The sequence below is a fragment of the Saimiri boliviensis genome, chromosome X, assembly GCF_048565385.1.
Source record: "Saimiri boliviensis isolate mSaiBol1 chromosome X, mSaiBol1.pri, whole genome shotgun sequence".
Taxonomy (NCBI): domain Eukaryota; kingdom Metazoa; phylum Chordata; class Mammalia; order Primates; family Cebidae; genus Saimiri; species Saimiri boliviensis.
The window spans coordinates 33,909,294-33,935,091 of record NC_133470.1 but is presented as its reverse complement, the minus strand read 5'-3'; the positions used below and the strand labels follow the sequence as shown (position 1 = coordinate 33,935,091).

Here is a 25,798-nt window from a genome sequence, read left to right as displayed (position 1 = left end):
TTGATTAAGATAGTACGTGAATTACTGGAGTTTGAAGCATTCATTTATACTAAAGGAAACTTAAGCAAAAATGAGCTTCCCATAAGTCTGGTTTGTGTGGGCCACTAGAATCCTCTTTGGAAATGATCTAGTGCCTTGCACAGGATAGATACAGGTGTAGAAGACAAATTGCTTACCCTTTGAGAATTAGTCTGATAGACACTATAAGACATGAACAATGATTATTTTTATTTAGATTTTCTAATATCTGGCTAAAAGCTGCTTTGTTGTTATTATTGTTAAGTGTATCACCGTTATTTTAGAAGTAATGTTTAGTTTGGGATGGGGACTTCACTGAGAATCAAATAAGTACTGCTGCTTAGGGAAGTATAAAAAGTAACAAATGTGCACACACACACACACGCACACACACACAAACTGAAAGAAGGGACCAGAGACTAGAACAGCAGAGGATCACAACGGAAAGATCATGACATCAGAAGAGGCAGGGAGCAGGGAGGTAACCTGGGCCTGGGAGAGTTTGGGGTTTGGGACAATATGGGTAATAGGCCTTGAGCCTTTTATCTCTATAAAAATAACTGTCTTCTTTAAAATAAGGTGCTGATCTTTGGAGATTTATTAATGAAATGCTAGATGAGGGGGCTGACAAGTAGTATTGATTTTTGCCTTCTTGGTTTTATCTTCCTCGGGAAGATAGCTGCTTCCAATGATGCTGGTTGTCTCCACCATGCTGACCTCTGGAATGGCAATTCCTCTTTGAAAATCCTGGACCTTGCCTGACAGCTCTTTCCTTTGTGATTTCTCCTAACACAAATGAAATTGGTTGATTTTTTTCTAAAAGACTTTATTAAATATTAAAGAATAAATAAGAAATAAAATACGAGAAGTACTGCCAGATTTACCTAGCATCTCTGATATCACTGTCCCCGGTCAAGCCACTCTCACATCTCAAATCTCCTTTCCCTACTGCTGCCAGAGGTATCTTCTAAAAATCACAATTTAACTATATCACTCCCCTGCTTAACTCATGGCTTCTCGTTTGTTCATGGATTACATTTTAGTATATTAACTTTCTTTTGGTATTTCCTGGAGTAAAAATGGTTTTATAGTTATATTGACATAATGATTATTTCATTTATCTGATTTGAATGGGTTACAGTTAAAATTGAGATGATACTTGGGAAGGGTGAGGACCTTCCTGTGAAAAGGTATGGGTTCTAACACTTTTCTAAAGGTTTCCCAGAATAGCTTTATCTCAAGGGCCAGAAGTCACTGGATTTCCAACTGTGCTTCCTATAGTGCTGGGTTTCTGATGAGGTATGTCCTGGCCGCCTCCAGGAAAAATCCAAATGGGTGAGACTACAACCCTCCACCCCAATTCTGCCTGAGGAGTTTTACCCTAACCCATTTTTTATATATTGGTGGTCTGCATAAAATTTTTTGAGGGCTATCTGCTGCTTTCAAAAACGATATGTTGATGAGAAGTCATTAGATGATTTCTAAAGTTCCTTTCAACTACAAAATTATCTTAGAATCCAGCCTCCTTGACTTCTTTCTTAATTTACTTTATGTTAATTTTGTTCCATATGATTAATGCCTTGTTAGAAAATAATAGAATTTCAGAGCTGCAAGAAACTTTAGCAGTTATCTTATCCAGTTTTCCAAAATGAGCTCCAAAGAACAAGACTCCTGAGAAATGCCCATTGCTTACATAAAGAACTATGTAGCCAAATACTTTGAGACTGTACTTTTGTCCCATTGCTCATTAGCATTTTCTAGGCTCCGAGAAGTCTTATAATAAAGAAACCTGACTAACCTTAAGTCAGTATTTCCTACATTGGAAGCATGGGCTTTATATCAGCTTACTATGACCTTCTTAATCTGGTACTAGTTTCTGCCCTGTTACCAGATCAAAGAGCCCTGTTTTTGAATAACACACTTTTTAACATGCTGTGGAGGATAATTTGGGAAATGCTCATATAGTTGAGCTTCCTCCTTTGGCAAAGAATTTGCCATGGAAAATGATTGATCCAGTATAACACAGCTGGTTATCAGGTCTAAGTCTAATATTATTCTTCAGTGGTCTCTGCTTAACTTCAAGTAGATTATATATAGATTCCTTAATGGACTGATAGTTTATGTCTTAGAGCTTTACCTTTAAGGTGCTTAGTTTCATATTGGGAACATGACAAGTGAATAATAAATACACGATAGCTTTATGATTGAACTCTGTGAGAAAATGAAGCATTATGATATGAGTTAGTTTTTGTATATGTATGAGGTTTTTTTTAAATCATCTTTTGGAAACAGCATTGCTGCTCCCCTGTGCACACCCTTTCTCTGTAATTGCGGTGTATGTTTTTTTATTTCTCCAAAGTTTCTGTTGTCAGTAGTTTATGGTCATTGATTGATACTGTTTATTCTGTGGGCTGCTTTGCCTCAGGGCTAATTTGATTAGGGATGCTGCTGTTTTACACCATTCAGGAAAATGTTACACCGTAAAGGGTATTGGATTTGTCACAGAATGATATTGAAGGGAAGCCAGGGACAGGAATGCTAGTAACTTGCTGGCTTGGTTATTAGCACTGGGCCTTTTGGTATTTTTGTCTGCCATTTTTGTTGATATTGCTGTTTTTTGAAGAGATAAGTTTGTGACCAATTTGAGGATTGTTATGTGGCATGGGCAGAAACTAGTACCAGATAAAGAAGGTCATAGTAAGTTGATATAAAGCCCCTACTTCCAGAATATTGTGTTTCTGTCCTCTGAGGTTAGATTATCTGTTTGTGAGGGAGAAAACACTTAGGTAAGGGAGAAAGATTGGAATGTACTTAAATGAAATGCTCACATTAACAACATCAGCTGTACTGTAGCTTATCTGATGTAGTGACTCAGCCTCTATCAGTCTGACTGTGTGTATGTGTTCTGTTTTGTACAGGGAATCATCATCCAGGGACCTGTCAGAAACCACAAGAAAACATGGGGAGGGGTAAGTTTCTCTTCCCTTTTAAGTAATTTAGACTGTCTCCAGAGCTATTATAGTCAGGAAATTAAACTTCTAACTCATAGTATATTTGTGGATACCTAAATTGTATGTCTTGTTAATGTTAGAAAGTTTTTATCCGAAGCAGGGCTTTGCAGAGAAAGACCATCAACCGCATTTGTTCACTGGATCTTTGATTTTCTTCTTTTGCAGAGACTCCCCAGTACAGGGAGAGATGAATCAAACTTGATACTATATATACAGACCTGCCCCAAACCCAGCTTCCTTATAACTCTTCTTTATGTTTTCTGTTTCCTTGATAGTAATATAAAGAGTCTACTATGCAGCCAATGACAGTAGTAAAAAAAAATTATCTGTGAGCTTGATTTGCAATTAAAAAAGAAATTTTAAAGCCCAGCATTAAGAACCATTAGATGAATTCCTTCTGTTTATTTTTGCCTTCTCATAAGACTATTTGTGGGCAGTGGACAACAGATAAATTTAAGTTCATTTCATTTTTAGTATTAAGCAGCCACCATAGGGACTTTGTAAACAATTCTAATTAATGAAGATCATGTCAACCTAAAATAATCAAAAGGATCAGAATCTAGTTTAAAGAGTTTATTCCAGTGCAAAGGTTGAGGACAGACTCACCTGGAAAGCACTGATTCTAAAGAATGGAAATCAGTGTTTCAGAGTGTAGAAGTTTGGTGATCACTTGAATAGACAAAGTTTAGGATATTTTAACAGAATTCTAACATCTTTCTATGTAAGCCTTACTGCATAGTTATGGTCCCTTTCTCTCACGAAAGGTATATTTAACATTCCACATTGAAGATGTAATTGTCTTGGGGTCCCTGTTAGGGGCACCATCTAGTCTGAATTAGGTACAGGATAATAAAGGAGGAATAGTAAAGATCGATGACTGAAATGGGGAGGACTGGCCTGTGTTTTTTCGCTAGTCATTTACAAAACTATAGCAATGAGGAAGATTGTTAAACTATAACCTAAGAAGCAGAATTGTAAAATATGTTATGTGACTGAAATCACAGTCACATCTCTCCCTAGGCTTAAAGTGTTCTGGGGGTGTTCCAACAGCTTTTAAATTTTATTAATTTTTACAATCATCAAATCAGAATGCTATGAAGGATCTCAGAGGAAGATTTGGTGTGTGGTGTAATATAGTATAGTGAGAAGAATACTGCATACAGAAGGCCTGAATTCAAATTCTACCTCTACTACCTTGATCAAATCCTAGAACCTCCCTAAACTTGTTTGTTTATCCCTGAGATGGGATTAATACATTCTGTACTTCTAGCCTCAGAAAGTTATGGTCGACATAATGTGATAATACATGTAAAAGTGTTTTGAGAACTCTAAAGTGTAATGGAATACAGCAGTGGTATCTGCCCATTACTGTCCTTACTGACTAACTATAACTTCATTGTTTTTTTAATGGGTAAAAATGAAGTTATTGACCAGATGCTTCTGTAGGCAGCAGAACTGGGACTTGGGTCATGCAAACAACGGAGTTCCTCCTTTTGTTGCACTTTGCTTGCCCCACCCTTGTATGGGCCCTGGTAGGAAGCTCCAAGGATTATGGATCAATCATGGAAAATATCTTCCTGAATCTTGTTCCCGTTTTCTCCAGAGCTTCCCTTGGAAATTGATTAGGCCTAGCTATTCTAGGTCTTTCCAAGTTTTCACAAAAGATGCCAATCTCCGATGGTTTGGAAATTTTATAACTAAATTTACTTTTTAAAAACTATTTGGAATTCTGGGACTAATCTGTGCCATGTCCTGCCCACAAATCAGCTATCAATGGAAGCTTCCAGAGTAGTGATACAGCTCCAATGACTGGAGGGAACACCAGGGTCCTGAGTCTCGTGCCGATTTAGATCAAATGACACAGACACAAGAAGAGTGGTTTTAAGGAACTGAGAGTTTAATAGGCAAGAAAGAAGGAAGAAGCTCCCCTGTACAGAGACAGAGGGAGCGGGGCTCCAAGCTGAGAGAGGAAATTTTGAGTATGGCGGAAAACAGTTATATGATGAGGCTGGAGGAGGCACTATCTGATTTGCATAGGGCTCAGGGGATTGGTTTGGCCAGGCATGTCATTCACATAGCCTGCTAGAAAACTGACCCTCCCACCCTAGTCTTTTAACATGCAAATATAGGCCACCATGATGTTCTACACAAGTGATAATATGTGGGGGTGGCCGTATTGCCAGGAACATGTGAGGGCAAGGGGAAGATGGTGGGAATCGCCATGTTTGGGTGGGCCCAGTTTCTAATGGCCAACATTTGCATATCAAAGCTTGCCAGCCAGTCTCTAAGAGCGTGGGCTTTCCTGCTAGACAAGTAACAACTTTTCTGGAGCTGCTTTAAAAGAAACAAAAACTTCCCAAGGATCCCCTTTCCTCTCTATCTGCCTAAAATAATTTCTTAGTAACTCCTACAATATTAGCACATCATGTTTGATCCTCACCCAACTCCAAAAGCTTCAAGTGGATTTGGAGAATGTTCTGGTTGCTGGATACTGCCATAGCAATATGGAGGAGAGAGCTGCACTGAGACAAGGAAACCCATTCTTTCTTATTTCCTCTATTCATTTTTAGACTGCTTATCAGGTCACTAGCAAAGGGACTATTCAGTGCTTAGTTTAGAAGATGTCTCAGCAACTTTTTCTTCAAATGGTCAGGCAATTAATATATAGTTGATCTTTTAACAATATAGGGGATAAGGATGCTGACTCTGTTCCATAATCAAAAATCCATGTATAATTTTTTTTGATGCCCCCAAAACTTAACCACTAATAGCCTACTGTTGACTGAAGGCCTTACCAATAACAAACAATTGATTAACACATGCTTTATATACTATGTGTATTATACACAATATTCTTACAATAAAATAAGCTAGAGCAGGTGTCCCCAAACTACGGCCTGCGGGCCGCATGCAGCCACCTGAGGCCATTTATCCGGCCCCCCACTGCACTTCAGGAAGGGGCACCTCTTTCATTGGCGGTCAGTGAGAGGAGCACAGTATGTGGCGGCTCTCCAACGGTCTGAGGGACAGTGAACTGGCCCCCTGTGTAAAAAGTTTGGGGATACCTGAGCTAGAGAATAGAAAATATTATTAAGAAAATCATAAGGAAGAGAAAATACATTTACCATTTATTAAGTAGAAGTAGATCATCATAAAGGCTTCATTTTTGTCATCTTCATGATGAGTCAGTGGAGGAAGAAGAGGAATTGGTGTTGCTGTCTTAGGAGTGGTAGAGGCTGCAGAAAATTTGTATATAAATTAACATGAGCCATTCAAATATGTGTTGTTCAAGAGTCAACTGTAGTTCCTTCTAAAGAACAGGGCTTGGTAATGTAATCTGCAAAGATAGGCATGTTTCCAAGCTGGTGATGAGATAAGAGAAATGCTTCAAAGAATGCTGCTTTTACAAATACAGAAGCTTGTGATAGCATTTTCACTGTGTTGACCACTTTGAAAGCATTTGTAATATCCTGAATCTCAAAGAGACTCTATCATTTACTCTCTAAGCTTTGCTTAGTTTGCCTGATTACATTTGTTAATTGCTGACACTGTTATTGGGGAGAAAAAGATGCTACTGTATGCTCATTTTTTTCTTTTCTGGCACTGTACAATGAAATTTTTCCTGCATTTGGCAAAGATTCTCACAAACGTAGCTCAGTGTATCATACAGAGGGACACAGAGGAAAATAATACAAAGATATGGCACTGGCCTCATTACGTAAATTAAAGATGCGTGAAAACAAAAAACACAGTTGGATAACTGTACAGTTTAGGGGAAAAATTGAAACTGAAGTGAATTTCTATTAGCATTCTTTGATTTTAGATGAAGAAATATGTAAATTTCTATTCGCATTCTTTGATATTAGATGAAATATTTGTAAATATGCATTCGAAGAATCATTCGTTTATGTGACATGAAGGATTATAAACAATTTAAATCTTAGGAGGAGGATAAGAACAGACTTATGTATTTAATTTCTTATTAGTCTACTACCATCAGTGTCCATTGTGTGTGGCATTGAAATCCCAATCAGTATATATGAATTCTTAAACAAGGCTTAGTATTTGAGACTCTTAAGAATCTATAATTACTCAGCTATTAACACATTTCTGTAGAGCTGTTGATAACTCACAGATATTTCCTCTACATTATCTTGAGTTGTAAGACAACCCGATGATGTAAATAGGTATTATCCTCATTTTATGTATTATAAAACTGAGGCTCATAAGAAAAAGTCTTATCTGTAATCCACAGACTACGAATGGAGAGCTAAAATGCAAGTTGAATTCTTCTTATGTCACATCCAGTTTTTTTTCTTCCAAGAAACCATGTTCTGAATGTCCTACTCATCAATAGTCTATCAGTCAATTAAAAACTTAGGAGCTGTCTGTTGCTGTGAGAGATATAGAAGAGATTATTTTTTAAGATGTGTGTTTGGTTTTCTGTTCTTGTATCAGTTTGCTGAGAATGATGGTTTCCAGATTCATCCATGTCCCTGTGAAGGACACAAACTCATCGTTTTTTATGGCTGCATAGTATTCCATGGTGTATATGTGCCACATTTTCTTTATTCAGTCTGTCATTGATAGACATTTGGGTTGGTTCCAGGTCTTTACTATTGTAAACAGTGCTGCAATAAACATACATGTGCATGTGTCTTTATAACAGAACAATTTATAATTCCTTGAGTATATACCCAGTAATGGGATTGCTGGGTCAAATGGTATTTCTATTTCTGGGTCCTTGAGGAATCACCACACTGTCTTCCACAATGGTTGGACTAAATTTGCACTCCCACCTACAGTGTAAAAATGTTCCTATTTTTCCACATCCTCTCCAGCATCTGATGTCTCCAGATTTTTTAATGATTGCCATTCTAACTGGTGTGAAATGGTATCTCAATGTGATTTTGATTTGCATTTCTCTAATGACCAGTAACAATGAGCATTTTTTCATATATTTGTTGACCTCATGGATGTCTTCTTTTGCAAATGTCTGTTCACATCCTTTGCCCACTTTTGAATGGGTTTGTTTGTTTTGTTCTTGTAAATCTGCTTTAGTTCTTTGTAGATTCTGGATATTTGCCTTTTGTCAGATGAGTAGACTGCAAAAATTTTTGATTGCTGGTTTGCTCTAATGATTGTTTCCTTTGCTGTACAGAAGCTCTTCAGTTTAATTAGATCACATTTGTCTATTTTGGCTTTTGTTGCCATGGCTTTTGGTGTTTTAGCCATGAAGTCCTTGCCCATGCCTATGTCCTGAATGGTTTTGCCTAGGTTTTCTTCTAGGGTTTTTATGGCGTTAGGTCTTATGTTTAGGTCTTTAATCCATCTGCTGTTAATTTTAGTGTAAGGTGTCAGGAAGATGTCCAGTTTCTGCTTTCTGCACATTGTTAGCCAGTTTTCCCGACCCCATTTATTAAACAGGGAATCCTTTCCCCATTACTTGTTTTTCTCAGGTTTGTCAAAGATCAGATGATTGTAGATGTGTGATGTTGCCTCTGAGGCCTCTTTTCTGTTCCATTGGTCTATATCTCTGTTTTGGTACCAGTATCATGCTGTTTTGATTACTGTAGCCTTGTAGTATAATTTGAAGTCAGGTAGTGTGATGCCTCCAGCTTTGTTCTTTCTGCTTAGGATTGTTTTGGCTATGTGGGCTCTCTTTTGGTTCCATATGAAGTTTGAAATGTTTTTTTCCAGTTCTGTGAAGAAGGCCATTGGTAGCTTGATGGGGATAGAGTTGAATCTATAAATTTCTTTGGGCAGTATGGCCATTTTCATGATGTTGATTATTTCCAACCATAAGCATGGAATGTTTTTCCATCTGTCTGTGTTGTCTCTTATTTCCTTAAGCAGTGGTTTGTAGTTCTCCTTGAAGAGGTCCTTTATATCCTTTATTAGTTGTATTCCTAGGTATTTTATTCTCTTTGTAGCAATTGTGAATGGCAGTTCGTTCTTAATTTGGCTCTCTTTAAGTCTGTTATTAGTGTTTGAGAATGCTTGTGACTTCTGCCTATTGATTTTGCATCCTGAGACTTTGCTGAAGTTGCTTATCAGTTTCAGGAGATTTTGGGCTGAGACAATGGGGTCTTCTAAATATACAGTCATGTCATCTGCAAATAGAGACAATTTGGCTTCCTCTTTTCCTAATTGAATACCATTTATTTCTTTTTCTTACCTAATTGCTCTGGCTAGAACTTCCAGTACTATATTGAATAGAAGTGGTGAGAGAGGGCATCTTTGTCTTGTGCCAGATTTCAAAGAGAATGCTTCCAGTTTTTGCCCATTCAGTATGATATTGGCTGTGGGTTTGTTGTAAATAGCTTTTATTATTTTGTGATATCTTCCATCAATACCTAGTTTATTGAGAGATTTTAGCATAAAGTGCTGTTGAATTTTGTCCAAGTCCTTCTCTGCATCTATTGCGATAATCATGTGGTTTTTGTCTTTGATTCTGTTTATGTGATGGATTACGTTTATAGACTTGTCAATGTTGAACCAGCATTGCATCCCCAGAATGAAGCCTATTTGATTGTGATGAATAAGCTTTTTGATGTGCTGCTGCATTCTGTTTGCCAGTATTTTATTGAAGATTTTTCTGTCGATGTTCATCATGGATATTGGCCTGAAGTTTTCTTTTTTCATTGTGTCTCTGCCCGATTTTGGTATTAGAATGATATTGGTCTCATAAAATGCATTGCAGAGGATTCCTTTTTGTATTGTTTGGAATAGTTTCAGAAAGAATGGTACCAGCTCCTCTTTGTACTTCTGGTATAATTTGGCTGTAAATCTTTCTGGAGCTGGACTCTTTTCAGTTGGTAGGCTATTAATTGCTGCCTCAACTTCAGCTCTTGTTATTGGTCTATTCAGGGTTCTTCTTCCTGGTTTAGTCTTGGGAGATTACAAGTGTCCAGGAATTTATCCATTTCTTCCAGATTTACTGGTTTGTCTACATAGAGTTGTTTGTAGTAATCTCTGATGATAGTTTGTATTTCTGTGGAATTGGTGGTGATGTCCCCTTTATCATTTTTTATTGCATCCATTTGATTATTCTCTCTTTTCTTTTTTATTAGTCTGGCTTGTGGTCTATCTATTTTGTTGATCTTTTCAAAACATCAGCTGCTGCATTTGTTGATTTTTTTGAAGTGTTTTTGTGTCTCTATCTCCTTCAGTTCTGCTCTGATCTTAGTTATTTCTTGTCTTCTGCTAGCTTTTGAGTTTTTTTTTTTTTTTTTTTTTTATCTTGTTCCTCTTAACTCTTTAAGTTTTGATGATAGGGTGTTGATTTTAGATCTCTCCTTGCTCCTCATGTGGGCATTTATTGCTATGAATTTCCCTCTAGACACTGCTTTAAATGTGTCCCAGAGATTCTGGTATGCTGTGCCTTCGTTCTTGTTGATTTCGAAGAACATCTTTATTTCTGCCTTCATTTTATTGTTTATCCAGTTGACATTCAGGAGCCAGTTGTTCATCTTCCATGAAGTTGTGCAGTTTTGAGTTAGTTTCTTAATCATGATTTCTAATTTGATTGCACTGTGGTCTGAGAGACTGTTTGTTATGATTTCTGTTCTTTTGTATTTGCTGAGGAGTGATTTTCTTCCAATTACATGGTCGATTTTAGAGTAAGTGCAATGTGGTCCTGAAAAGAATATATATTCTGTGGATTTGGGGTTGAGAGTTCTGTAAATATCTATTAAGTTCACTTGGTGCAGAGCTGCGTTCAAGTCCTGGATTTCCTAGATTTTCTGTCTCATTGATCTGTCTAATATTGACAATGGAGTGTTTAAGTCTCCCACTATTATCGTGCAGTAATCTAAGTCTTTGTAGTCTAAGTCCTTTGTTAAGGACTTGCTTTGTGTATCTGGGTGCTCCTGTATTGGGTGCATATATATTTAGAATAGTTAGCTCTTCTTGTTGTATTGATCCTTTAACCATTATGTAATGCCCTTCTTTGTCTCTTTTGATTTTTGTTGGTTTAAAGTCTGTATTATAAAAGACTAGGATTGCCACCTCTGCTTTTTTTTTTTTGCTCTTCATTTGCTTGGTAAATCTTCTTCCATCCGTTTATTTTGAATCTATGTGTGTCTTTGCACATAAGATGGGTCTCCTGAATACAGCACATCGATGCTTCTTGGCTTTTTATCCAATTTGCCAGTCTGTGTCTTTTGATTGGGGCATTTAGTCCGTTTACATTTAATGTTAATATTGTTATGTGTGAATTTGTTCCTGCCATTTTATTACTGGTTGGTTGGTTTGCCCTTTGGTTGGCATAATTTCTTCATTGCATCATTGGTCTTTACCATTTGGCTCTTTTTTGCAGTGGCTGGTACTGGTTTTTCCTTTCTGTGTTTAGTGCTTCCTTCAGGAGCTCTTGTAGGGCAGGTCTGGTAGTGACAAAATCTCTCAGCAATTGCTTGTCCATAAAGGATTTCATTTCTCCATTACTTATGAAGCTTAGTTTGGCTAGATAGGAAATTCTGGGTTGAAAGTTCTTTTCTTTAACGAGGTTGAATATTGGCCCCTACTCTCTTCTGGCTTGTAGGGTTTTTGCTGAGAGACTCGCTATGAGTCTGATGTGCTTCGCTTTGTGGGTGACCCGACTTTTTTCTCTGGCTGCCCTTTGTATTTTTTCCTTCGTTTCAACCCTGGTGAATCTGACGATTATGTGCCTTGGTGTTGCTCTTCTAGAGGAGTATCTTTGTGGTGTTCTCTGTATTTCCTGTATTTGAGTGTTGGCCTGCCTTGCTAGATTGGTGAATTTCTCCTGGATAATATCCTGAAGAGTGTTTTCCAGCTTGGATTCATTCTCCCCATCATCTTTCGGTACAGCGATCAAGTGTAGATTAAGGTCTTTTCACATAATCCCATATTTCTTGAAAGCTTTGTTCATTTCTTTTCACTCTCTGTTCTCTTTTTTTGCTTCTCGTTTTATTTCATTGAGTTGATCTTCAATCTCTGATATCCTTTCTTCTGCTTGATGTATTTGGCTATTGAAACTTGTGTATGCTTCACGAAGTTCTTGTGCTGTGTTTTTCAGCCCTTGAAACTTGTGTATGCTTCACAAAGTTCTTGTGCTGTGTTTTTCAGCTCCATCAAGTTGTTTATGTTCTTCTCTAAGCTGTTCATTCTAGTTAGCATTTTGTCTAACCTATTTTCAAGGTTTTTAGTTTCTTTGCTTTAGGATAGAACATGTTCCTTTAACTCAGAGAAGTTTGTTATTATCCACCTTCTGAAGTCTGCTTCTGTCAGTTCGTCAAATTCATTCTCTGTCCACCTTTGTTCCCTTGCTTGTGAGGAGTTGTGATCTCGTGATGAGAGAGAGGCATTCTGGTTTTTGACGGTTTCATTCTTCTTGTGCTGATTTCTTCCCATCTTGTTGGATTTATATGGTTTTGATCTCAGGTAGCTGCTTTGGGAGGTGGCCTTTCCTTTGTCTGCCTGCAGAGACACTGCTGGGCTGCAACAGATTCAGTGGAGCTGCTGCATCTTTTATTTAGTCAGGAAAATTAGGCTGGCTTCTGCAATGGTGGCTGCCCTTCCACCCGCCGAGCTTGATCATTCCTAGTTGCTCTCTAACTAATCTTCTGGATACGAAACTCTAGAGTGAGTGAGAATTTTTTAGCCTGCTAGGCTTTGTGCAGGGGGGGACCTGTCCTGCCATATGGGTTGTTCCCCTGCTTTCAGTTCCCTTTTTTTCTGCGGGGTGGGTAGCTCTGTCCAGCCGGCTTTCTGGCTTTTGCATCAGGCAGTGCTTCTGCCTAGATCTATGCTGACAGTCCCAGCACTGGCTGAAGTTGCTGTTCTGCCTTGTTCAGGCAGCTTTTTGAGGCTTTTCAGTCCAGTGAAGATCTCCTGTTCTGTGGGTTGTAGAGGGCTTGGGTGGAATGTTGTATCCGAACCAAAGTCCCAGATGGGGAGATCCCCTGGTCCTCCAGACAGTTCCTTGCACCTCCTGGGTAGTGCAGTGCCCCACCTTGCCTCAACTTGCCCTATTTGGTTTATACCCACTGTCCAACCAGACCCAAAAAATGAACCTGGTACCTCGTTTGGAATCATGGAGATCACTCGGCTTTTGTGTCTCTCTCACTGGGAGCTGCTTTCTGGAGCTGCCTCTTATTCGGCCATCTTGGGATCCCCCCAGTTTTTAAATTTAATTTTAATTTTTTTGAGATGAGGTCTCAATGTGTTGCACAAGGTGGTCTCAAACTCCTGCACTCAAGCAATCCTCCCACCTCAGCCTCCCAGAGTGCTGGGATTATAGGCATGAGCCACCGTACCCAGCCAAAACATATGTTTTAAGAAATATATTTGCAAACATTGGAAGTACCCTTAGTGGACAGTGTTGATAAAGCCTCCAGTAGTGTACAGTAATGTCCTAGGCCTTCACATTCACTCACCACTCACTCACTGACTCACCCAGAACAACTTTCAGTCCTGTAAGCTCCATTTATTTTAAGCGTCCTGCAAACTCCATTTAGGGTAAGTGCCCTATATAATATCATTTTTCATCCTTTTTTAAAATTATACTTTAAGTTCTGGGGTACATGTGCAGAACATGCAGGTTTGTTATATAGGTATACATGTGCCATGGTGTTTTGCTGCACCCATCAACCCATGATCTACATTAGATATTTCTTTTAATGCTATCCCTCCCCTAGATGCCCACCCCTCAATAGACCCCGCAATGTTCCCCTCCTTGTGTCCATTTGTTCTTTGTTCAACTCATTTTTTATCTTTTATATCATATTTTTCCTGTACCTTTTCAATGTTTACACACACAAATGCTTACCATTGTTATAATTGCCTATAGTATTCAGTATAGTAACAAGCTGAACAAATTTGTAGCCTAGGAGCAATAGGCTATATCATATAGCCTAGGTGCCTAGTAGGCTATGCCATCTAGGTTTGTGAAAGTACACTCCATCCTGTTTGCACAATGATGAAATGGCCTAACAACATATTTCTCAGAATAGATCCACATTGTTAAGTGATACATGACTGTTTATACTAAATATATATTAAAGGCTTCAAAAAGTCGTTCAGTGAAAGATCTCTAATTTGTTAACCCTAGCATTCTGTAAATACTTCCCTCAGAATGTTTCCAAGGAACTCTCATTAGGGTAGTGATTCTCAAACTGTGGTAATAGGAGCCAGCAGCAGCAGCAGCAGTAGCATTTCCTGAAAACTGATTAGAAATGCAATTTTACGACCTACGTCAGATCTATGGCATCAGAAACTCTGGGGTGGGGCCCAGCAGTTTGTGTGATAGTAAGTCCTTCAGGGATTCTGATGCAGCTCAAAGGCAAGAAGCATCGTTAGAAAATTTTACTGTTATTCTCCAACTTAACAGTAACTTTTTGCTTTCTTTCATTAGACTTTCCACAATTTGTATTTTTAACAGTTCCTTCTAATGATATTCTATGAATCTGTGAACTCATATTCTATAATCATAATCTATTCTCTGAATTTTCTTCCTTCTGTACTTCATACAAGGTCATAAAGGGAAAAGTTTTTCATTTCCTTCAAAATGTTTTTCAGAAAATACAGACATTTTTGACATCTTGAAAGATCTGTAACCTGCCTTTTCTCATGTCAGAATTCTATAAAATTAGGAAATGTTCTGATCTCTTTGCATTAACAGAGATTAAATTCTGGTGGCATTATATTTGTCTCTCCAAACAAGCAACATTCTTTTAGAAAAATGTAATTGAAATTGAACTTAAAATGTATTTGTATTTAAAAATAAAAAGAATCTTATTTGTTTTATTTTCACTTTTAATATTTTATTAAAAATAATCGTATTTTACATTGTTTTCATAAATGAATTTTGAACGTTTATATGAAATGCCTCTGTAAAACATGCAGAAGAGTTTTCTTTTTCTGAAGGACAGTGAAATGGGGTTGAACGTGTTAAAGCATAACACTGTATTTAACTCAAGTACATTTAGAACAAAATTACTATTAGGATTTTCTTAGAATGAATCATGGCCAAATTTAACTTCTCAATACTTTTTTGTCACCTATTTTCATGCAAGTAAGAGCTCTCTGGGTTTATATTAGTAGGTCAACTGAAGTTTTATTTATTTTTAGGTAGAAGGACAAAGACTGATAATCTAGAGACTGGATTTTGATCTGGCTGCTGCTGTCCATCAGCAGAATGCCTTGGGGTATCTACTTACAGTAATGAGTGTAAGTAGTACTATCATTATTACTATATTAAACACCCATGGTTAGCAGGAATGTGCTAAAGTCTGAATATGACACAATTAATATGTCACTGTCCCTGCTCAGGGCAACTGCTATTGAAAGGACATACTCACATGATGAGGAAGATAGCAGATACAGTGGTTTGGAGTTAAGTATTACTTCATTGCTGAATCATGGAAAGAGGTTTAGGATGTTGGCTGTGTTTTCTTAAGAGCATCTAGCAGTTTTCATCTGGTTTATCAACTTCTCACATAGGTTTTAAATTACATTTTTATACTTATTATTACATTTCTTTTTAGTTTTCCTCACGGGAGAAAAAGCCAATTCCGTGTTAAAACGCTACCGAAGAGCTAATGGGTTTTTTGAAGAAATAAGACAGGGCAACATTGAGCGTGAATGCAAAGAAGAACTCTGTACATTTGAAGAAGCAAGGGAAGCTTTTGAAAATAATGAAAAAACTGTAAGTATGTTGGCAAATTTTTAAAAAAATTGCACAGTTTTGCCTGTCTTTTTCATCTATATTTGAAATCTGCATCCCTGAATTATGTACATTGCTAGCAACTAAAAATTCCTTTGTTAGGAATTCTGAAAGTGGCATCTAGCTAGTAATATTCTGTGGGTTGGAGTGCTAGGTTCAGTTCCCTTTGTACTTGACTGTCTTTGAGAGCCCCGTTTCTATAGGACTCTGCTGAGCTAGGATTTATCATCTTGGCAAGTTGGAAGGATTTGATTTGCACAAAGCTTTGTACTAGAGGGTTATAGATAATATCACTTTGATGATGATAGTGTTTTAAAAGGTTTTACTTTTCATACAAAAGAAAAGACATCCAGACATCCCTTCCCACTGCGTGAGAATACTCCTCTTTACTTCTCTTTACTCTAGACTACATGCTATTCAAGGAGAGCAGGGATGGGAAAGCACAAGGCAGGGGTAAAAATTCTGTAGAACTGCTCCACAGCTGGAAAGTATGTTACCAGAGGTAGCCATTGTATAAACATCCAGTCCTAGGCAGCAGGAAAATAACCCTAGATGCTAAAGAAGTGGTGTCACTTATGCTAAAATGATACCAAATATACCTTAAGAGCAGCAGATGTAAAAGTTTTAAAGAAAGGGGTAAGAGGAAGAAGCCAAATCTTAGTCAAATCACAGGCTTAGAAACAAGGAAAAGAATATATCATCCATAATACCGTCATGCAATCACAAAGTAGTGTTGGCCTTTTATTTTCTTTCCAGCTTTTGTCTTTTGCATCTGCTTAGTCCTTGTTGGTTTTATTCTATATATGTTACTTTTTTAAAATAATATGTATTTATTATAGAGAAATTTTAAAATACAGTAACATAAATCACTTGAATTTTTAGCACCATCAGTTTTATAATTTTGGGTGTATATCACTCTGGCCTATTTTTACTGCATAGATACTTTATAAATAAGAAAAATAGAATTGTATTAGAAATAGTGTTTTGTACCATAAAGTTTTTAATTAAAACTACCTGAAGTTACTATCAACTATAAACAAAACTTGGTTTTTGATATTGTGTTTTATCAAAGAATAGAAATTTTAATATTCTACTATGGTTTTCATTAGGCTAATGGCTTTTTACCCTACTTTATCATTCTCCTTTAAAGAAATGGTAATAACTTGTTTGGAATTTATTTTCTAAAAGTACTTTATACAAGTGAATAACATTCTTTTGTTATAAAAAACCCACTTTATTGAGTTATGTTTGACATATAAAAAGCTGCACTTATTTAATGTATACTTCTCTGAGTTTAGGGATAGGTATACACCTATGAAACAATCATCACCGTCAAGGCTATAAAGATATCCATCACCTCCCAGAGTTTCCTCTCACTCCCTTTATTATTCTTGTAGTTATATTTTGTGAGTATGGTAAGAATATTTAAGATATGATGTACCTTCTTAGGAAAATTTAAGTATATGATACAACATTGTTAGCTGTAGGCACTATGCTGTATAGCAGATCTGAAGTATTCATTTATCTTGCATAACTGAAACTTTATATTCTTTGCTACTTCTCATTTCTCTTTCCCCAGGTTCCTAGCAACCACCATTGTCCTCTTTGCTTCTATTAGGTCACCTTTTTTAGATTCCACATATATGTGACATCCTATGGTGTTTGTGTTTCTATGCCTGGCTTACTTCACTTAATATAATGTCTTCCAGGTTTGTTCATGTTTTCACAAATGACAGGATTTCCTTTTTTTTATAAGGCTGAATAATATTTCATTGTGTGTTATATTCGTCCATTTTCATGCTGCTGATAAAGACATACCTAAGACTGGGAAGAAAAAGAGGTTTAATTGGACTTACAGTTCCACATGGCTGGGGAGGCCTCAGAATCATGGCGGGAGGTGAAAAGTACTTCTTACATGGTGGTGGCAAGAGAAAATGAGGAAAAAGCAAAAGTGGAAACCCTTGATAAATCCATCAGATCTCGTGAGACTTATTCACTATTATGAGAATAGCATGCGAAAGACTGGCCCCATGATTCAATTACCTCCCGTAGACCCCTCCTACAACACGTGGGAATTCTGGGAGATACAGTTCAAGTTGAGATTTGGATGGGAACACAGCCAAACTATATCATTCTGCCAAATCTCATGTCCTCACATTTCAAAACCAATCATGCCTTCCCAACAGTTCCCTAAAGTCTTAACTCATTTCAGCATTAACCCTAAAGTCCACAGTCCAAAGTCAAGGCAAGTCCCTTCTGCCTATGAGCCTGTAAAATCAAAAGCAAGGTAGTTACTTCCTAGATATAAAGAGGGTACAGTTATAGGGTAAATACAGCCCTTCCAAATGGGAGAAATTGGCCAGAACAAAGGGTATACAGGCCCCTTGCAAGTCCGAAATCCAGCAGGGCAGTCAAATCTTAAAACTCAAAAATGATCTCCTTTGACTCCATATCTCATGTCCAGGTCACACCGATGCAAGAGGTGGGTTCCCATGCTCTTGGGTAGCTCTGTCCGTGTGGCTTTGCAGGGTAAAACCTCCCTCCTGGCTGCTTTTACAGGCTGGCATTGAGTGCTAGTGGCTTCTCCAGGCCTACCATGCAAGCTGTCAGTGGATCTACTATTCCGGGGTCTGGAGGATGGTGGCTGTCTTCTCACAGCTCCACTAGGTGGTGCCCCAGTAGGGACTCTGTTTGAGGGGGAGGGCTCGGACCCCACGTTTCTCTTCTGCACTGCCCTAGCAGAGAGGTTCTCCATGAGAGCACCCCTACAGCAAACTTCTTCCTGGACATCTGGGTGTTTCCATGCATCCTCTAAAATCTAGGCGGAGGTTCCCAAACCTCAATTCTTGATTTCTGTGCACCTGCAGGCTCAACACCACATGGAGGTTACCAAGGTTTGGGGCTTGCACCTTCTGAAACCGTGGGCCGAGCTGTAACTTGGCCCCTTTTAGCAATGGCTGGAGGGGCTGGTACACAGGGCACCAAGTCCCTAGGCTGCACACACCTGGGCCTAGTCCACGAAATCATTTCTACACCTGGGCTTCCAGGTCTGTGATGGGGCCGGGTAAGGGCTGCCGTGAAAACCCATGACATGCACTGGATATGTTTTCCTCATTGTCTTGGGGATTAACATTCAGCTCCTTGTTACTTATGCAAATTTCTGAAGCCAGCTTGAATTTCTCCTCAGAAAATGAGTTTTTCTTTTTTACTATATCATCAGGCTGCAAATTTTCTAAACTTATGCTCTGTTTTCCTTTCTAAATGGAATGCTTTTAACAGATCCCAAATCACCTTTTGGATGTTTTGCTGCTTAGAAATTTCTTCTGCCAGATACCCTAAATCATCTCTCTCAAGTTCATAGTTTCACAAATCTCTAGGGCAGGGGCAAAGTGCTGCCAATCTCTTTGCTAAAACATAGCAAGAGTCACCTTTGCTTTAGTTCCCAACAAGTTCCTCCTCTTCCTCTGAGACCACGTCAACCTGGACCTTATTGTTTATATCACTATGGATATTTCTGTCAAAGCCATTCAACAAGTCTCTAGGAAGTTCCATACTTTCCCACACTTTTCTGTCTCTGAGACCTCTGAACAATTCCAGCCTTTGCCTGTTCCCCAGTTCCAAAGTTGCTTCCACGTTTTGGGGTATCTTTTTAGCAGTTTCCCACTCTACTGATACCAAGTTACTGTGTTAGTCCGTTTTCATGCTGCTGATAAAGACATACCTGAGACTGAGAAGAAAAAAAGGTTTAATTGGACCTACAGTTCCACATGGCTGGTGAGGCCTTAGAAACATGACAGGAGGCAAAAGGCACTTCTCACATGGTGGTGGCAAGATAAAATGAAGAAGACACAAAAGCGGAAACCCCTGATAAACCCATTAGATCTTGTGAGATTTATTCACTATCATGAAAATAGCACAGGAAAGACTGCCCCCATGATTCAATGAACTCCCCTGGGCCCCTCCCCCAACATGTGGGAATTCTGGGAGATATAATTCAAGATTCAGATGGGGTCACAGCCAAACTATATCATGTGTATATATCACATTTTCTTTATACAATGATCTGTCAGTGGACATTTGGTTACTTTTAGTTAGGAGTAATATTTAGAAACCAAGATATAGGAGCTAGAATATGTTCATTGCTACCAGAATTTCATTACTTCTGGACCTTTTAGCAATAGAGCTAGGGAAAAAAAAAATCACACATACCTAAACATGCATATAAATTCTATATATGTAGACATATATGTCTATAGACATGTAAACATAGACATATGTATACATGTAGACATATATGAAAAATAACTAATTCATTCTGCTGTTCTCCAATTCCAATACAACCCCTCAGGGCTCTTCCAGCCATTCTGTATTTGTAGATGTTCTTCCACAATGAAAATTCCAGCACCCAATAACATCAATATATTATTAATAACTCATTTGCTTAGTTGTATCATACACACACAATGGTTTTGGAATTGTATCTATATTGTAATGGGGAAAGGGAGAACTTTTATATTCATGCATGCATGCATGCACACATTTTTTTAACTTCTCATTTGAAAATAATTATAGATTCACAGAAAATTGCAAAGATAATACAGTAAGGTTCCATGTAGTCTTTACTCAGTTTCCCCCAATGGTTATATCTTACATAACTGTAAGATCAAAACTAGGAAACTGACATTGGTACAATCTGTATGTGTAGTTCTGTGTCATTTTATCACTTGTATAGATTTGTGTAACCATCACTGCAATCAGGTAGCAGACCTATTCTATTACCACAAAGTTTTTCATACTACCATTTAATAGTCACACCCACCATCTTCCAAAACCATCCCTAACCCTTAGCAATCACTAATCTGTTTCCATCTCTATAATTCTGCCATTGCCAGAATGTTATATGAATGGAATAATATAATATGGAACCTTTTGATATTGGTTTTTAGAGTCAGCCTAATACTCTTGAGATTAATCCAAGTTATGTATATCAATAATTCATTTCATTTTTGTTTCTGAGTAGTATTCCATGGTATGGCTATACCATGGTTTGTTGAACCATGTGCTTATTGAGAGACATGTGTTGTTTCTAGTTTTTGGCTTTTACAAATGAAGCTGTTATGAATATTGCATACGTTTTTGTTATTGACATAAATTTTCATTTCTGTGGGGTAAGTCCCTAGGAGTACAGTTCTTGAGTTGTGTGATAGGTATATGTGTATTTTTTTAAGACACTGACAAATGAATTTGTCATTGTATAAATTATCATCTTACATTCCCACCAACAGTATTTGAGAGATTGTTTCTTTTATTTATTTATTTATTTATTTTACTTTAGGTGCATACTATGTCTGGCATTTCTCCCCATGTTATCTCTCCCCACCCTCCTCTCCTTCCCCACCCCCCACTGTCTCTCCCCTATCCCCCCAACTGCCCGCAGTATGTGATGTTCCGCTCCCTGAGTCCATGTGTTCTCGTTGTTCAACACCCAACTATGAATGAAAACATACGGTGTTTCGTTTTCTGCCCTTGTGTCAGTTTGCTGAGAATGATGGTTTCCAGATTAATCCAAGTCCCTACAAAGGACATGAACTCATCGTTTTTTATGGCTGCATAGTATTCCATGGTGTATATGTACCACATTTTCTTTGTCCAGTCTATCATTGATGGGCATTTGGGTTGGTTCCAGGTCTTTGCTATTGTACACAGGGCTGCAATGAACATACGTGTGCATGTGTCTTTATAGTACAACGATTTATAGTTCTTTGGGTATATACCCAGTAATGGGATTGCTGGGTCAAATGGAATTTCTATTTCTAGATCCTTGAGAAATTGCCACACTGTCTTCCACAGTGGTTGAACTAATTCAGTTTCTTTCCATACTCATGAGCACTTGATATTGTTACTATATTTTATTTTAGCCATTCTGTTAGGTGTGTAGTGATAACTTCTTGTGATTTTAATTTGCATTTCCTTCATGGCTCATGATATTGAACATCTTTTTATGTGCCTATTTTCTATTTATGTATCTTCTTTGGTGAAATCTCTCTTCATGTCATTGGCTTACTTTCTGATTGGATGTTTTGTTTTATTTTACTGTTGAGCTTTGAGAGTTCTTTTTTGTCCTAGGTTTGGATCTGTTTTCAGATATATGGTTTGTAGGCTATTGAATTGTATATTCTACTACTCTTGTATTGCTTAAGTTTTATCATTGATTCTCAGAGTGAACAAATGTTTTGTTGTTGTTGTTGTTTGTTTTTGGAGACAGATTCTCACCCTGTCATCTAGGCTGGAGTGAAGTGGTGCAATCTCAGCTCACTGCAACCTCTGCCTCCCAGGTTCAAGCGATTCTTGTGCCTCAGCCCCCCGAGTAACTTAGACTAGAGGCACACGCCGTCGTGCCCAACTATTTTTTTTTTTTTTTTTTTTAAGAGATGGGATCTCACCATGTTGCCTAGGCTGGTCTTGAAATCCTGAGCTCAGGCAATCCACCCACCTCAGCCTCCCAAAATGCTAGGATTACAGGCATGAGCCACTGTACCTTGCCATCAGGGTGAACAATGTTTTTACTGCCTACCTCTCTGGTCTTTTATCCATCTCAGTGCTTCTATATATCCTTTCCTACTCACCGAGACAAGGTGCTGCATGTCAGCAATCTTTGAACTAAGTAGAAGAAATTCCTTTAACTGTGAGAGAACTGCTTGAGAAATTTTCTGTACTTCCAGCATCACCTTTTCCTTCCTATAGAATCATTCTCATCTCATTAGACTATGTACCTCAAAAAAAAAAAACAAAAACAAAAACAAAAAACCCTCTCTTAACACATCCCCATCCAGCAACCACTTCATTACTTGAAACTCTTCTGTGTTCTGCCTACATTTACTCCCCTGGTGAGCTTTCCTTTTCTCATACTTCAAATAGTAATAACTTTCAAATTTACATTTGTAGTTCATGGAGGGCAACCCTGAACTACAGATTTGTATGGCTAACTGCCTGCTCAACATGTTCTCTTAGAATCAAATATGGTTGTCAAACTAAACAGACAAATTTGCACCCCTTCCCCCAATAGTAACAATACCAATACAGCCTCTCTGATATCAATAAGTGGTAACTCCATTCATCATGTTTGCTGATCTCCAAAGCTTTTTGCCATCTCTGACTCCTCTCTTTTTCATATCGCATGCCCCCATCTGCAATGGTTGGTTCTAATATTAAAATATACTCAGAATCTAGCCACCTTTCTTCTTGTTACCACTTTACATCTAAGCCACCATCACCTTCTCATCTGTATGATTTTTTGGCCCCTGCCCCATAGTTAGTTCTCAAAACAGGAGGTTGGAGTGATCTTTTAAAGTCTCTTACTTGCAAGGGCTTCCCATCTCCCTCAGTGAAGGCCAAAGTGCTCAGAATCACCCAAAAGGTACTACACAATCAGTCCTCATGTATCTCTACCCCATACCTTCACTCCATATATAGTTATTTCTTTACCATATCTCCTATGACACTCCACCCCTTATTCACTTTGCTGTGGCTTTCTTGTGCCTCTTCACACACACACACACACACAGTACATGTCCTGCCTCATGGCTTTGGCACTTGCTCTCTCCTCTTCTAGATGGATATGTCTGAGTTCCTTCGCTACTCTCAAGTCTTTGCTCAAGTTCACTTTTTCAGTGAGGAAATATCCTACCTTAAATTGCAACCTCTTGTCCCTTCTGTGATTTTTTTTTTCCAAGCCTTGATATCATTTGACACCTATTTGATTTTGTTAACTGTTACTCTCCCCTCCTCTCCAGGACTGTTAGCTATATGAGAGCAACATTTCTTATCTGTTTTATTCATAGCTATGGTCTCTAGCATATAAAGCAGTGCTGACACATAATAGAGGCTAAATAAATATTTGATGAATGAACGAAGGAATGAAGGAATGGATTGGCAAATCACAAAGTACATTTAATTCATGGGAAGGACCAATTTAAAAGTTGTTCCCAGGTTGGCTGTATTTATCCTTTAAAGTCTGTCATCTGAGTTTGTTGATGCCATTAAAACAATCCCATTTAGGATAGGTGTGCCAGCTTTTGATCTAGCAAATGTAATTGAAGTGGCATTCTCATCCTTGATCTATTTCAGAACAAGTATTTCAGAATAATGTTTGTTATATGTTAATGAGGATCTAGCATTGCCAGCACACTTTCATCTTCATCTTGGCAGTGAAGAAAATGATTGGATTTGAGATTTGCTTTATACTTTTAGACTGTCTTTACTATCTTTTTATTTACTAAAATGTATCACTCAGAACACTTTTACTCATATGTTTTCATCATGTTCAGAGACGAAGTATGTGAATTTAGATGTCTGCTTTCAGTAGAATGTTTATTATGTGTAATTATTTACCTAATTTGGAATACATGTCTAATTATACAATGGGAGAAAACATATTGTATTTCACAGTTCTCATTTTCATCATGTAGGAAATGGGTCAGATTTATTCAGACATTATCTGCTAAATGCTTACTATGTAACAGACACAGTATATACAACAATGAATAGGCTGCTCCTCCCTCATGGCATTTGCTCTGGTAGAAGCAGCAGACATATGCACAAAGGCTTATATAAGCATGCTGTAAACCTTAAATATACACAATTTTTATTTGTTGCTTATACCTCAATAAAGCTGAGTTGTCATGCCAAAATCCTCTGCTTTGAGAATTAGATGGACCTTGATTTGGTGTGTGAGCTCTGCCACCTACTGACTGTATTGCTTTGAGCAAACATTTCATCTTTTAGGCCTCAATTTTGATATCTTTTAAAAGGAGGATATTATACCTACAACATTAGGTTTGAGGCTGTGCACTTAGCATAGTGCTTGGAACAGAGAAAACTTTCAATAAATATATTTTATTCTAGTTTTTAGGTGCTGAATTCTTGCCACTTTATTTAGGAATCATTATTTAACCACTATCACTTTTTCTCTCTTCTTTCTATGAGACCATGAGGGTTCTCTACATTTGGAATTGTTCATCTTGCACTAACATTGATAAAACAGTGGTAATTCTTTAAAACAACTATTATAGAACTTTTAATCATATATAATTTCTAGTTTATTTTGCTTGACTTTCCACAGTGTTTGTCTTCAAACTTTAGAGTGTGTAGGAACAGGCTGGGTGCTTTGTAAACCTGCGTAGTCCCACCTAGTACCCAGATTTGGGTTTCTAATTCCATTCCACAATGAAATAAAATAGAATTTTGGGGGACATGGCTCATTATTGGGCTGTAGCATGAAGAATACAAGATGAGCTGGAGCACATTGTAGTGCCAGAAAGTAAGGAAGCGCTAATCCAAAGAATGGGAGCATGTTAAATGGACACAGGAACTAACCTAAAGAAGCTCTTAGTGGCCAAAGCTGAATAATTTTAGCAACAAAATAATGTAGTATTGAATTATAGCTCAAAGCACAAAATACACATGATTATATAATGTTATAAATGAATGAATGAATAGGTGAAAAGAGAAAAATTTACACTATAGAATTTCAAATTATGTAGGTAAATACTCCACCTCAGAAGGTGGAGCTTAATTTTCTTCTTCCCTTGTGTTTGGCTTGAACTTAAAGACCAGTTTTCAAAGAACAGAGTATGGAAAGGGTCAGGGGGTGGGAGCAGGTGGGGTAACTTTACAGTGGAGAAATCTGTCAAACTACTTTGAACTGGTGAGATCAAAGTTATTAAGTCACACATATGATATACTGAGGAGAGACTTCATTTATTTCCATCCCCACAAACTCATAACCCCAATCTTAACTATGAGGAAGTTACAGAGAAATCCAAATCCAAAGACATTCTCCAAAATTTCTGACTACTATCAAAACTGTCAAGTTCATGGGAAAAAAAAATTAGAAAAGACTGGGAAATAGTCACAGACCAGCGGAAACTAAAGAGACATGATGAAATGAAATGTCAATTCGATTCTGGAACAAAAGGGCATTAATGAGAAAACTAATACAATCTAAATAAAGTTTTGTGTTTAGTTAACAGTAATGGACTAGGATTGATTCATTAATTATAACAAATTTACCATCCTAATGTAA

At 37.7% G+C, this 25,798-nt stretch overlaps 1 protein-coding gene across 4 annotated transcripts in view; it reads left to right on the top strand.

Moving 5' to 3' along the window:
- Positions 1-25,798, top strand: part of PRRG1 (proline rich and Gla domain 1) — a 94,393-nt gene that overhangs the window by 50,769 nt on the left and 17,826 nt on the right. For all 4 annotated transcript variants that reach the window (XM_010334831.3, XM_074391830.1, XM_074391832.1 and 1 more), the window contains 2 exons: positions 2,937-2,987; positions 15,536-15,696. In XM_010334831.3, coding sequence (XP_010333133.1) covers positions 2,978-2,987; positions 15,536-15,696 — 171 coding nt within the window. In that variant the 5' untranslated portion in view covers positions 2,937-2,977. The remainder of the gene's footprint in view (positions 1-2,936; positions 2,988-15,535; positions 15,697-25,798) is intronic.